The sequence below is a fragment of the Lipophrys pholis genome (genome assembly GCF_963383615.2).
Source record: "Lipophrys pholis genome assembly, chromosome: 8".
NCBI lineage: Eukaryota > Metazoa > Chordata > Actinopteri > Blenniiformes > Blenniidae > Lipophrys > Lipophrys pholis.
This window is the reverse complement of record NC_137630.1, coordinates 17,629,220-17,642,772: the sequence shown is the minus strand read 5'-3', so window position 1 is coordinate 17,642,772 and position 13,553 is coordinate 17,629,220. Positions and strand designations below refer to the sequence as shown.

Sequence of the window (13,553 nt, the reverse complement as noted above, 5' to 3'; positions counted from 1 at the left end):
CATAAAAATATTGATGTAGTTGTCGTCCCTTCTTGTGGCTTCAATGTGGATACCTGTTACCATCAGCTGCTTTGATATTTATACTGTGACTCTGGACCTTCTTCATCAAGGTTCAAGCAGGGAAGAATCTACTGTGGAGGACAGTAAGAGGAGAAAATATAGAGATGTCTTCCAATTTAGGGAGGAAAAGTAGAACGGAATAAATGTAACTAGGAAGTCTTGGCGTCACTTTAACATTGGTTCAGTGTGGATAACGTTTACTGTCAGCTGGTCCGAGTTTTCTTTGTACCTCTGAATTGTGCATTTTTATGGTTGTGAAAAAAGGAAAAAAGTTTGAACAATGTAAGTCCAAATGTTTGTTTTTTAATGTAGTGAGAAACAAGTGCAGATCTAATTGATCTACTTGAGTACTGTTCAAAAAAAAAAAAAGGATCCCAATGACAAGTACAGCAGATCTGTTCTTACTACTTTCACCATTTTCAAACAACCAGCCTTTAAAAACTGATGTTGCTTTGAAGGAAAAGGATGGTCACAACGAATTGCGACCTCTCTCCTGCTAATTCACTTTGCAATTACGTGATAAAAATAAACGGAATCCTTTTAGGAAAGCACTCTTCAGCTTTCCCATCCCCCACATGGGCGTCAAACTTTTGCACAGCACTGTAGCTCAGCACTGTGTGATCATTTTAAAAGCCTCTACCCAGTGATTTTGTGTGTCGTCCTGTTGGTTCCGCTGAAGCAGAAATGCTCATGACGTGCCGAAATGTCCTCCCACATACCATCGAAGGAAGACAGCAGAGTGATTTATTTGCCTGTTGCAACACCTCCGCAACCCTCTGACATCCCCCCCCCCTCCACTCTCTCCCTCCCTCTGGCAGGTGTAATGAGAGCGCTGGTCATGGACAGATGATGGACGTGGAGACGTCGTACTCAGACTTCATCAACTGTGATCGCACAGGCCGCAGGAACGCAGTACCTGACATCGCAGGGGAGGGGTCGGCGGGGGCCAGCACCAGTGAACTCACCAAAGACCTTGCAGAGATGGACCTTAAGGCTGCAGGTTGGTAAAACCACACCAGACTACAACGTTTGGACAGAGTAGAATCTATTGTAAGGCTGAATATCAAAAGAGAGACTATTTTAGAATCAGTTCCAATGAGATTACTCATCTCTAGGACTGGTCTTCATCCATTCTCACCTGATACAACCAGCAGTTTCTTTCTTTCTCTGCAACATAGGTGGATCGATATTGAAAGCAGGAATTTAAAATTGTTAGCTGTTCTTCTGCAGACCAAAAGAATAAAAATGGATTACAACAACTACATAAATAGACTAACTAGTCACTGGTCTATCCTTCGTTGGCAATTCCTTGGCGACATCTGAGTTCATACAATCTTTTGCTAATCAATGTTAAAAAGTCAAAGAACACATTAGGAGCATAGAAGAATTATGATGTCTTATAATATAGAAGATATCATAAGGCAATAAGAAGACAATGATTAAGTTTAATGAGTATTTCTGATACTGATTAAAAGGTCGATCATGAAAATGATTCAAAATGGGTTTTATCATGTCAAGCAGCCTGATATTTTCAGTCGACTGGGTTTTCTTCTAGCAATCCTGAGGTTGGCGTGGTCCAATCTTACACTGTTTTCATCCAATCATGTGCGACCACCTTACAATGCAGCCATGGCCACGGGTTGGTCAGTGAGTAAATCCACATAGAAAGTTCAATATAAGTGAAGTCTATTTACCATGCAGTAGTGGGGAGAATGGAGGATTTCCTGTAATGGTTGTTTTTTGTCAGAAATGATAACGTCTGCCTAAGAGCATCAGGAAGAATTCAGCAGGCGAAATGTGATTCGGCTGATCATATTTAATGATCTCTACAGAGAAGCTCTTGAGTCTCTCCTCTGAAGGCCAATAACTCGCACCCTCACCGCACTGTTTAGGCTGCTCTTTTCTTTCACAAATAGCCCATTAAACCAATCTGTCAAACTAAAGGTTTAAAGCCTTTCTACAAAATACCGAAAAAGTTCTATTAAACCTTGTTATAGAATAATAAAGAACTGAACCTCCTCATTAAGTGTTTTTGATTCAGTCCCACCGTTAGATGTGAATCAAACAAAATGTCAAGATATATGTAGCTTCAACAGTTTCATTACCATCTAACTATTACGCCACACATAACTTGCCATGCCACACCAGGTCCGAGGTTGTAGTTTACACATGGTCTAGTTCTCCAAGTGGATATTTGCGAGAACTCACCTTGGCACATACGCCACAGTTATGAAAGTGTGTTTTGTTCTGCCTCTCCCCCGTGGAGTCATAGAGGAGTATAATGTTTTCATGGGCATGGGAAGCTCAACCAAGCTGTTGAGTTATCTTTTTAATCAATTTTATTTATTTATATTGCTTCGTTTCCATGACGACAGACGGCAATATGCAGTCTTTCATCTTTGCAGAATTAGTCCGTTTCCGGTTTTCCCACAACGTCACAGACCGCAACAGTAATCAATAGCGAATTGATAAGTGAGCAACCCAGCATGAAGTGTGTCTCCGTGTCCTTCCAAAAGGAATTCCTGAAAGTTTTGGCATGTTTACAGTTTGTATTGTTGTACTTTTTATATATTAGTATTACTATTTATTTATCTATTTTTTAATGTATGCGGTACGTGTAACAATTGACTTAATTAGAGAAAACATCAGTTCCTCTGCTTGCAGGCCTCTAACAAAAGAGGAGGATAATAATACTATGGAAACTTGAAAAGTTCAATGATGAAGGAACGAGTCAGTAAAGAGGAAGAACTGTCTAATAGGTGGTGGTGTGCTACGCATGCTCCTGAGCTACGAAAGAGAGTGAGAAGAGGATTTAAAGCAGGAACTTGTCGGAGAACACCTACATTAAACTTTCACGCTACTGTCAGTCACCTGAATTGTATTTGATGATTAGTTAAGTGTCCTTTTTTACTACCAAATGTTTTTCCATACGTTCCATACGTGGTCAATTTTAAAAAGTCAAAAGTTTAATCCCATACTGACTGTTGAACCAGGGCTACAAACTTTAGATATATGCTTGGAGTGAGGCTTTAAAGAGTGAGCTGAGAGTTTAACCCTTTAAAGGGCAGATGATCTTTGGCGATCCCATAGTTTTTCTTTTTTCTTTCCTTTTTTGCAAACTCACAATGAAGAGTTAGTTACAATCACACAGGAACATGGTGTGTTAAAATTTGTAAGAATGAAATGTGTCCTTAATAAATGTTCTATTATGATGTATTTATAGGTGTCCTATAAAGGGTTAACAACAGTTGCAGATTACATTAATAAGTAGGTTTTACCAAATGTGTTTTTATTATTTTTCTCAAATTTCTGAAAAATTTTATAAGTTTTTAAACATATCTAATTTAACACTTTTCTAGAAGTTGTTCAGCTGTAAATTACAGAAAACTTTATTACCAGATACTATAGTTAAAAAAAAAAAAAAGTACATTTTACCAGATTAAGAAATCTTAGGTGCACACATTAATATTATGTGTCGGTGGGCAGTGGGAGTGTCAACTGGTGGAAGAAGTTGTTCAGGTGGTGTGAGGTCTTGGTCCTGATGGACTGGAGCCTTTTGCCAGAGGGGAGGGGCTGAAAAAAATATATGACCAGGGTGAGAGGGGCTGGCCGCCATACAGTTTGAAATCCATGATCATCTTCATGGTCTTGTTTTACACTTTCCAACCGATGACGTCATACATAAATGTGTGTCTCTCCCACCGTCACAACACCCACTAAAGCTCGAACCACACTGTCGGACACTCACATCTCCATAGCAGGGAGGAATCTGATTGGCCAAGTATGTCGACATGCAGACCTTGAATGGACAGTACATGGAAACACAAGCTTTCACAATTCAATCAGTCTTTTGCAATATTAACTTTGTGGCAATGATGCATTTGAAGTATATTGTGTAGCTCTCTTGTGAAACTCAGTAACTTCACTGAGATAGAATGTTCGTGTTAAACGAGCTTTGGAAAAATACCATCAGTGGCTGTTTGGTGATCTTCACTGTGTCAAAACTGACCTGACCACTTCCCTCCTGGATCACGCCGTTAAATTATGAACACGTTTGATACTTTCCACATTAAAATGTATTAAAAAGACAAAATAACTACTGTGTAATTACACCAATTATCTGGTTTAAACTGAGTTGAAATGATTACCTTTGAAACAAAAATATTTGGACATTGGCTTCGGGTGTAGCCTTTTTTTTTTTTTTGTATCTTCCTACTTTCTATTTTCTTGTGTGCAGTTTTGAGTATTAACCATATACACAATGGATATAACACTGAGCCTTGACCTGCAAGCACCAAAATCTCAAAATAACAGTGGTCTTCACTCAGTTTACAGTCCTGATGGGGTTTGATTGTCATCTCGGTGTTAAATGAGTCGTAACAGCAGTACCATGACGAGGACAATGAGTCCTCTCCTCCATGTTTGTATTATGACGTCTTCAGCTTCATTAAGAGATCTGAGTTGCATATGTGCTGAGATAAATACACACCCACCATGACTACCATCATCATCATAATCTCTAATGTACTCATGTTGCAACATTTTTTCCAGCTGCATGCTATTAAACGTTACCAGAGGTAAGATGGATTCTGCTCAGTGGGGGAAAATTCCTGGTTTAAATCAGGGAATGGTCAGCATGGGTTTTCTCTGAATTCCTCCTACAGTCCCAGAACATACAACGTCCAACAACCCAGGTTAATTTGTGACTCTAAAATTGCCCCCGGGTGTGAATGTGAGTGTGCGTGTCTTTGTTTGCTCTGTGATGGATCGGATCGGATATTCCGCTGAAATTGGCTCCAGCTCTTTGCAACCCTTCGTTGGATAAACAACATTTCTTTGACGTAAAAACCAGCTTACCAACTTTGAAATATTAACCGCCTTTTTCCAGGCGAAATCTTCCCCCGTTTCTGGGGTCCCTATCAGCACTGAAATATCAAACCCACAAGCAGGTGCTTACCGCTTTTCTATTTTCTTGCTTGTCCAATTGTCTCACTTAAATTTCATTGCTTGCGTCATCGTTAAATAGGCCGTAACGACATGATAACACTCTGTCCTCGCTTCCTCTGCTCTCGGTGTGTCGAGCCCCCAGAGGAGGAACATGTCCTAAAATGACACCGAGCTCTCCGCTCTGACCATCGTGTGCTGCACCACTGCTTCCTTTTCGCCGAAGCACTGAGTTTCCCATGACACGATAACGAATTTGACCGCAGTAAATCAAACCACTGAGTCCGGTCTGGTTGCAATAATCTCATGCCATGCTGACACTGTGTCGCTGCAGGAAGTTGTTGTTCCTTCCTCAGGATTTCTGCCTCATTATTTTTCTTTAAAGACCTCACCAGTCCAAAAAATACATTTGCACAATAGCCCAAGGACACTATCCAGTAGGGAACACCAGTCGATAAGGACTAGACGTTTACAGCATATCAGTATATATCTAAATATATTTTTTACCAAAGACATATTTTTTTCTTAACAATTTAGAATTGGTTGATTAGGCTCTTACCCATTTATTTATTTATTTGATTTTCAAGGCTTTTGTTTTATTATATCTTTTTATCTTATTGTCATACTTTGTTGGTTTTATTTACTGTATATATAGTATCTATTTTTTTTATCTTTTATTAATCCATATATATATTTTGGGTGCCTTACGTTAGATAGTTAGTGAGAAATAAAGAATAATGGAATTATTGTAACTTCCTGTAAAAACAGTGTAAAAAGAAAACCGCTCGCTTCTTGGGATAAGTATTCTTATAGCTCCTGATCTCGGGGAAATAATTACAGAAGTTATGATTGAACCATTTTCGCATTAAATTCCCTCCGTTTTCTTCCTGTCAAACGGTCTCAGGTGCCGCATGACTCATCCTGTGTCCAGTTGAAATGATTGCTTGAACTTCTATTTGTTGAAGTAGTTCATGTAGACCAAGTGAAGTTTTTTTTTTATTCCCAGAAATGTAATGTTACTCACAGGGAAAAAAGTTCCACCTGCAGGATCCAGTGAGTTCTCTTATTCAAAGCTTCTGAGATGTTTCTGAGATGATTTGAGTGCTCAGTAACCTGAGAGAAAAAAGAATGTTTCCTGTGTGGATGAGGTAGATTCTTGTAGGAAGAGTTAAATGTAATCCGTGTATTTGATATCTGTATAAAGTAGACCAGATGACTTTGATTTGGTTTCTTTCACGTATACATCACATTGAATTGACTTTAATATTCTTTTATGCAATGAAATAAAAAAAAAGGTTAGTGATATTTTTTTCATTTTATGTAACCGTTAGATTAATGCTTTTGTACTGCCATTGTGCTCGTCATCAGATCAGTTCTAAACATTATTAATCGGTTTCCTCCACTCAAGAATAAAAGTTGAAATAACATGATGAAAAAGGCCTAATCCCTAGATTTTTTTCCCTTTTTAAACCCCTCTGGTGCCCCTCGGAGGAAGCCCCGCCACACACTTTAAAAACCACTGCTCCAAATAATATTTTTTTTCCCATATTGCTTTGCAGAAGGAGACCCGGGGGCCTCTCCGTCCCCCGAGGCCGAGGGCTCCACCAGCCAAGATGCCCAGGGAAGCGGAGGTCCGTCCTAAAAAATAATCTGAATTAAAAACAACCACAGATCGAAGGCTGCGGGGAGAGAAGTGGAGAGAGGAAAGGGGTGGAAAGACGGAGAAAGGAATTCTAGAGTGTACATTGGTTGTCCCAACGTGAACATGAGGACACTTTTTTTCGCTCACTGCCGACCTCTTTGGAGCTTCAGCTGTTCCAAAACGTTCGCCTTTTTATTGGATGAGATTGTAAGATGGGGGAGCGGGGCAGAGCGACTGTGGGAGAGGCTGCTCTCCTGCGTCACACTCCGTTAGTCATTAATATTCCCGAGGAGACGAGAAAGCACAGAAACTTTGGATTCATGTCTGTGGAGATGGACCGAGCTAAACAGAATACATTTATAACAACACTCCAAATCCCAGCCTGATATGGAGCTGTATCGCAGAGGGCGCATTCATAATCACCTGTTTTGTCATTTTCTTTTTATCTATGTGTGTGTGCGTGTGTGTTTGTGACCTTCTTGTTCGGTTTCATCGTCCAGTCTTTTCTTTTTAAAGTAACCCCACATAGTCTCCATTTGGCTGTCGTGTACGGACTTCATATTTATTGCTAAATGTTCAGTGATAACTTTGTGATAGCAAATCTTCTTTGTGTAATAAAATACTTATGAATTACTGTAATATCTTGGGTTTCTTTTTGTGCATAAGCAGCGAGCCCGTCGCTGATTTGATTTTCGCCCAGAGTTCAACTGGAGCAGGTAAAAGATCTGTGAAGGCGGCTTAACATGACTGACGGGCTCAGCCACAACAACCATAAAGATTACTGAATACAGCTTTTGTGTACATTAGGACGGCCACAGGAAGCCACTGTTTACATATCCACCTGGCCTGGTCCCATTCATCTCTTTACATAATAAAGAAACATCTACTTATTTCCAAAGATGAGCAGATTGTCAGCTAGACATTTTTTTTGAAATGGTGAAACTCAAGCTCCATTTTCTTCAGATTTATAATGTGATTACTTGAAACTGTCTTTATATTTGGAGTTTGTATGTTTTTGACTGGAACCCAAAGTGGAGAAATATGCATGTAGGATTATTTGAGTGTGGGTGTGGGTGGATGCTTGCTTGTGTGAGCAGTGACGGACTGTTGACTTGTCCTTGGTGAACCGTTTGTCCCCCACTGTCGGCCGGGATCAGCTTCAGCGAGGCTGACTTTGAGAGAGTGGGTAAAGAAGATGGATGGGTGAGGCACTGTATTTACTAGTATACCTTCCATTAATAAGACTTGTGAGTGTAGACTACGACTTCTTCATTTTTTATTCATTTTCTGTCTAAATCAAAGTGACTCAGAACACCATCTAGTGAAACTAAATAGTATTACAATAGTGACTTTCTTGTAGTTAGTTGGCCAGTCTGCTAAAGCGAGTTGCAGAATGAAAATATTGGAATTTCATTACTGTTCTTGCAAAGAATTCAGAATTAGTTTTTTAAAAGAATTTTTTTAACTTTTCCTCCCTGAGTTTGAAGACAAATATTTGTACTTCCACTTCTGAGTTTATTTCCATGCTCACCATGAGGACGTTTCAGAGTTACAGTGGAGGTATTAAAGCAGTATGCACACTGAAGCTGAGGAAGGTGATAAATTAAAGAACGATCAAGTCACATCAACGACGAGGCTTCCCGTTTCTGCTTTTAAATCCTCATAAACACAATAATTTAGTTCCTAATTTAAAACTTGATACACGCTGAATCATGACCTGTGCCGTCACTAATAACTGAGCTGCTGTGTTCACGCTGACAAATAGTTAAAATGCCAATAGTGTGTATGGGGTGTGCATATGATTCCGCCATCCCACCACAGAAAATGTTTAAATTTACTCTTTCAAGGAAGTAATTGATTTAATTTAAATATACATTTTTGCTTTCAGAATGGGTTTTTTTCCCTTGGGAAAAGAAGTTGAGTACTTTAGTCACCTCTGATATCTGCAGCAATACATCAAAAATTACTTTTCAGTTTAAAAAAAATTTGGGATGAGAATTTTTTTTTAGATGAATTTAAGATAAATGTAAAATGTATTAAATGCATTTAATTTTAAATACATTTAAATCAGTGTAATTTGTTTAGGTTGGGGAATGATTTATATTATACATTTTACATACCGCCTCTTTAAGTAAAAACACTACATTCATTTTTGGTTTTCAAAGTTTTTCATGAAAAATCTCTTATCACAGTTTGTCCAACTTGACATCAACTTTTCAATGCTTTGCTTTGTCACCTCACATCTAGACTTTGACTCTGTTAAAGGGTCTTCCTGTGTTCAGTTTGTACTCCCTGCACAGGTTTCTCTACAGCTACAATCCAAAGACATGCAATGTAGGACTATAATTTGTGCTTATAACTAGTTTGTTACAGTGTGTCTGTGCTTTTATGTCTCTCTGCAATCCTGACTTGTAATAAATGCTCTAGATGAATAAAATCCGGTGTGGCTTCGAGGTTCGAGCAGCGAGGGAGTCTCAGGAAGGCCATCCGGCTAAAAACGTGTGTCATTTCAAACCTATGGATCATCCACACTGGAAGGGAGCAGCCGAGAGACGATCATTGTCAAAGTACCAATATAGAAGACACATGTGAGTAAACAAGGCAGCTGTCTTCTCAACTGAAAGCCGTACGTGCATTTAAAGACCCACAGCAGCTCACACATCTATTAGATGAGCAGAACGTTCGTCATGCAGGCTCAACCTGGAGTTTCTGTCAAGTGTTTTACTTTTTTTTCTGTAGATTTGTCTCTATTGATGGTGACATTTTCAATATGATGTCAGAAAACAAACTGTCATTGGAAGTGATCTTTATAAACAAACAAGTCTGATACAGAAATATTTCAGGACAGCTTTTATTATAGTCAAAATCTTTCTTTTTTTTCTTTTTATTCGTGTCGGTTATAAATGGAAGTGCTTGTTTCTATTAAGTGATATGACGAGTTCCATTAAATAAATATGTACATAAAACTGAGGAATAGAAAGCAAAATCACGTGAAGTCCTAGTGGTTTGTCGAGCTTTGTGACAGCAGTGCGCCACCTTGTGTTCAAACATAAGATTTTTTGGTTTTGAGCTGTTTTCACCTGATGAGCGCTGCAGTTTTGTACATGGAGCACAAAAGGCATGTAAGTATGATTCCTTCATTTTACCTGTCCAGTATCGTTCTCTTTGTAGGTAGTTTGTTCTCAGCCGTGTTTCAGCCACATCGGGAACAACAAATAACCTCTCCTCTCTTTTTCTTTCACACTGACAAACTATTTCTCATTGAGAGCAAGTGTGGAAAGACTGCATCGAAAGCTTCCCTGACTTTTGCTGTTTAACAAACAGATGTAACCACAAAATAAATAAGGTATCTGGAGTTTTGATCTGTTTCATAAACAAAAACATAACCCTAACCATACTGCGGCACCTTGCAGAGAAACTCCTGTGTAAAAAGCACCGGGAGTCAGCTAAGGCATGCAAGTACTTTGATGGTTGACTAAACACAAGCTGGTGACACAGATAATGTGAGGTGGATATGATGATGAATATGATGAGCTTTATGTGCGGTTACAAATTAAAGAAACAAGTTCCATTGCTTCAGGTAGCGCGATCAAAGGTCCCTTCCGTGGTGAAGTCATATTTTCTCGCCTGGGTCCGACAGACGTTTTAAAAGGGGGTGCTCTCAATCATCCCGTAGGCCTCATACAGTCTGCGCACAAGCACCTCCTTTTCGTCTTTCGGCAGGAAGCAAGACTTGGCGGAGTTGATGTTCTGTAAGACACAGGAAGCCAACAAGAGTTCATATCTAATAAAGAAGGAGCTTATATTCATGCTTTTGCCGAGTTAACAAACACAAGACTTCTCACTCCTCAACAGTAGGTGGCGATAATGCGTGTCAGTTGACAATCACAGTTCTCCATTTGGAACGTGGATATTTTGGATATTGTCTAAAACTTAAACTACCTAAACCTGCTAAAGTATGTCTTTCGAAACACAAGTTTTCAAAAGTAAATCTTCAACATGCACATTTTTACAAACTGACTCTCACAGTGTGGCTTCGATGCCTTTTCGTGAGCTACAAGGTGCAAGCCTTTATCACGCCGCAAATCTTTTGATTCAGGTTCATGTTTTTTGTCATTTTTACACAATGTATTTAACATGTCTACATTTCATGAACCGTTTCTAAAACCTGATAAGAACCAGGGCCGCGCAGCATTAGGTGAACGTGTGATAATGTTGAGCATTGAGCAGAAACAGACATTTCTGTCAATGACCGTAAAGTTTTTGTTCTTCCAAATAACAGCCTGTCAGTTCAATTTTTTTTTAATTCCAAAAGGAGATGCTACTTCTCAAGGGGTTTTCCTCAAATAAATTTCCAAAAAATTTTTTTTTTAAAGTGGCCAGTTTTTGTTAATTAATTGCAACTATTCCAACTTTTCTTTCATACTTAGGATTCTGCAATTCTGTGCATGACTGCACTGTGTATGGAAACAGTATATCGTAGATCAGTCAGTCTTTGGCCAAATGTATATTGCACATGTTGGTATTGCGATTATAAATATGCGATATGTTCTGCAGCCCTAATAGCAACTTAAACTTTCCTAATAGAAGTGAGCAACTTCTGAAATTCCATTTGCTTTGGGGTGGGGAAACTCAAAATCTCCCATTCCTGCCATGTTACACATCAAAACGATTTATTTTAATTAACATAGACCTCAAAGATACTTCTAATTTTAAAGTATGCTTAGAAAAACAAATAATTGTGTACAATCTTTTATAACAACTTATTTGCTGATGCCACACAAACAACCCAAAATATTGATATTTTTGGTTGTTTTTACTTATATTCTTTATGTTTAAAATCAAACAACAACAAATACACTAGAAATTCCAATCTAAATACCCAGTTGAAGTAGTCTTTTCTTTTCTCTTTTCTTTTTTTTTTAAGAAATACAGTTTATACTTCAAACAAGCTACAAAGAGCAGCAAAAGACTACATGGATGAACTTTAATGTGTCACTACTAGAGCAATTCTAATTACAAAGGATTCAAAAAAGGTTTATTGATTATAATTTTTACATATCTCCCTTGTTAATCCAAACAGCATAGAGAGTGAGGAATTGTGCTTTTGTGAGATTATTTACTGGCAAGAAAAACTGAACTGCAATTAGTGTTTGTCTCACTTTTGAATAGTGCCGCGTTTCTCACGGACATTCATGTGATGGATGAGCGGCAGAGAACCCAAGAAGAATTTGCCACTGCTTTTTCTGCTATTGCCTGACGTTTTGTAACTCATCAGAACCCATGACACCATTCCAACAAAAAGCCTATTTAAAAATCCAGTTAAGTGGCCTTCATAATACAGTTACAATCAGTCAGGTTTACCACGCGTGAGGTGGGCCCCCCCTGTTGGGCACCATGGAGGTTTGGGGGGCTGCAGCAGCAGGTTTTGGGGGTGAGGGGGATGCCTGTGCCTTTCCCCAGCAAACCACTCAGTTATCAGGTATCAGTACTGTTTGTGGATCAACACATGACTTTATATGTATCTTCTATGATGGAACATTGGATTACGTCTTGACCTTGGGAGGTGGGGGCCCATGTTTGAAACCATATTTCAAAAGTACATCCTTAGTAAAAAACAGCTAAGTTGCAATGACTTGGCGACCCCTGTACAAAGGGGTTCTGACAACAATGAGTGTATTCGACTGCTCCTCTCGTCTTATCGTATGGCTTTGTTTACTGGCCAGTGGCACTTGAGCAATGCAGTTCAGGAGTAATTATTGCCCTAGCTACAGTTTCTGTTGCTTGGCTCTTCATAACAAACGAGAAATCTGCTCAACAAAGACATAAAGACATCATTGTCCCCGGGTGAACTGGAAGCTTTTAGCGGCGCTCCCCTTGCTGGTGGATATGAAACATGAAAGCGGCTGCTGAGGCATTAACCTTGGAAATGGAGTTGTGTCATCTAAAGTGAACACTACAACTTGAGCCTGTGTCGGATCAAACGGCTGTGACTGATGGGGTCACTGGCAGCCGAGTGTACCCTCGTGCCTTTGAATGTCTTTCAAAAGGAAGCGACAGTCTGTGCCGACAAGTGATTGAACTCAGTTGTACAAAAGAATTCAAATCAGAAAAAATAAAAAAAAAGTGATTCATAATTTACAACTCTGCAACAGACGTGAGGAGAAAACTGCAAACTGTTGGTCTCTGCTCTACTGCAGAGAGTCACAGCTCCAGATTAGTAATCTGGATATTTTCTGACTATACAGTAACGGTATATAAATTAGAAAATACTTAATTGGTGGATAGATTCCTCTCATGGTGCACACTACTCTGCTAATAGTCAAGTTAAAGAAGGTTAGCAAACAATCATTAAAAGTATGATTGGACTTTTGGATTGAGTTGGATTTTAAGATGCATTGTTTTGCCTCAAAGAAATGGAGCTACTGTAAAAAACCACAACATTGTCTTCCTTCATTGTCATAGAGCTCTATTGGTTGAGGTATTCTGTGGTTATCAAGCATCATTCTTGGTGGATAAATAGACTAATTGTGGATTTTCCTCCAGAGTTACGGTTTTGAAATAAAAACTGTGGCTGCTGGAGATTGACTGTGGCCAAGATCTTCTCTTGGTACTAGGTCTTAGCGAGGGTTTAACTTGCAGCAGATGGAGGTTGGCTTACCTAAACCTGAAGATGAAATAGGTGTTCAAGGCATTAGCAAATTCTATTTCGCCTACATTCATAAAGTGTGCCATGACTTCTTCTTCAAAGTAACCTGACTATTTTCTCAGATAAAAAAGAAATCACCTGTTTACCAGTCAGATGAGGATTTTATTGATAGTTTCATAGTTACAGATACTGAAGTTTAAATTGACATATAGTTGCTGTCTCTACTACAACTATTTTATTAAACAACTACTGGAGGAG

The 13,553-nt window shown here is 39.0% G+C and overlaps 2 protein-coding genes across 3 annotated transcripts in view; one reads left to right on the top strand and one right to left on the bottom strand.

Moving 5' to 3' along the window:
- Positions 1–7,548, top strand: part of pkig (protein kinase (cAMP-dependent, catalytic) inhibitor gamma) — a 35,180-nt gene extending 27,632 nt beyond the window's left edge. The window contains exons 2-3 of one of the 2 annotated variants that reach the window (XM_080470431.1): positions 879–1,060; positions 6,564–7,548. In XM_080470431.1, the coding sequence (XP_080326557.1) occupies positions 907–1,060; positions 6,564–6,646 (237 nt within the window). In that variant the 5' untranslated portion in view covers positions 879–906 and the 3' untranslated portion in view covers positions 6,647–7,548. The remainder of the gene's footprint in view (positions 1–878; positions 1,061–6,563) is intronic. The other variant, XM_080470432.1, reaches the window with a different exon arrangement.
- Positions 7,549–9,436: 1,888 nt separating this feature from the next.
- The window catches only part of ada (adenosine deaminase), a 20,282-nt gene continuing 16,165 nt past the window's right edge, over positions 9,437–13,553 (bottom strand). Inside the window, exon 11 of the mRNA XM_080469725.1 lies at positions 9,437–10,396. Coding sequence (XP_080325851.1) covers positions 10,292–10,396 — 105 coding nt within the window. The 3' untranslated portion in view covers positions 9,437–10,291. The remainder of the gene's footprint in view (positions 10,397–13,553) is intronic.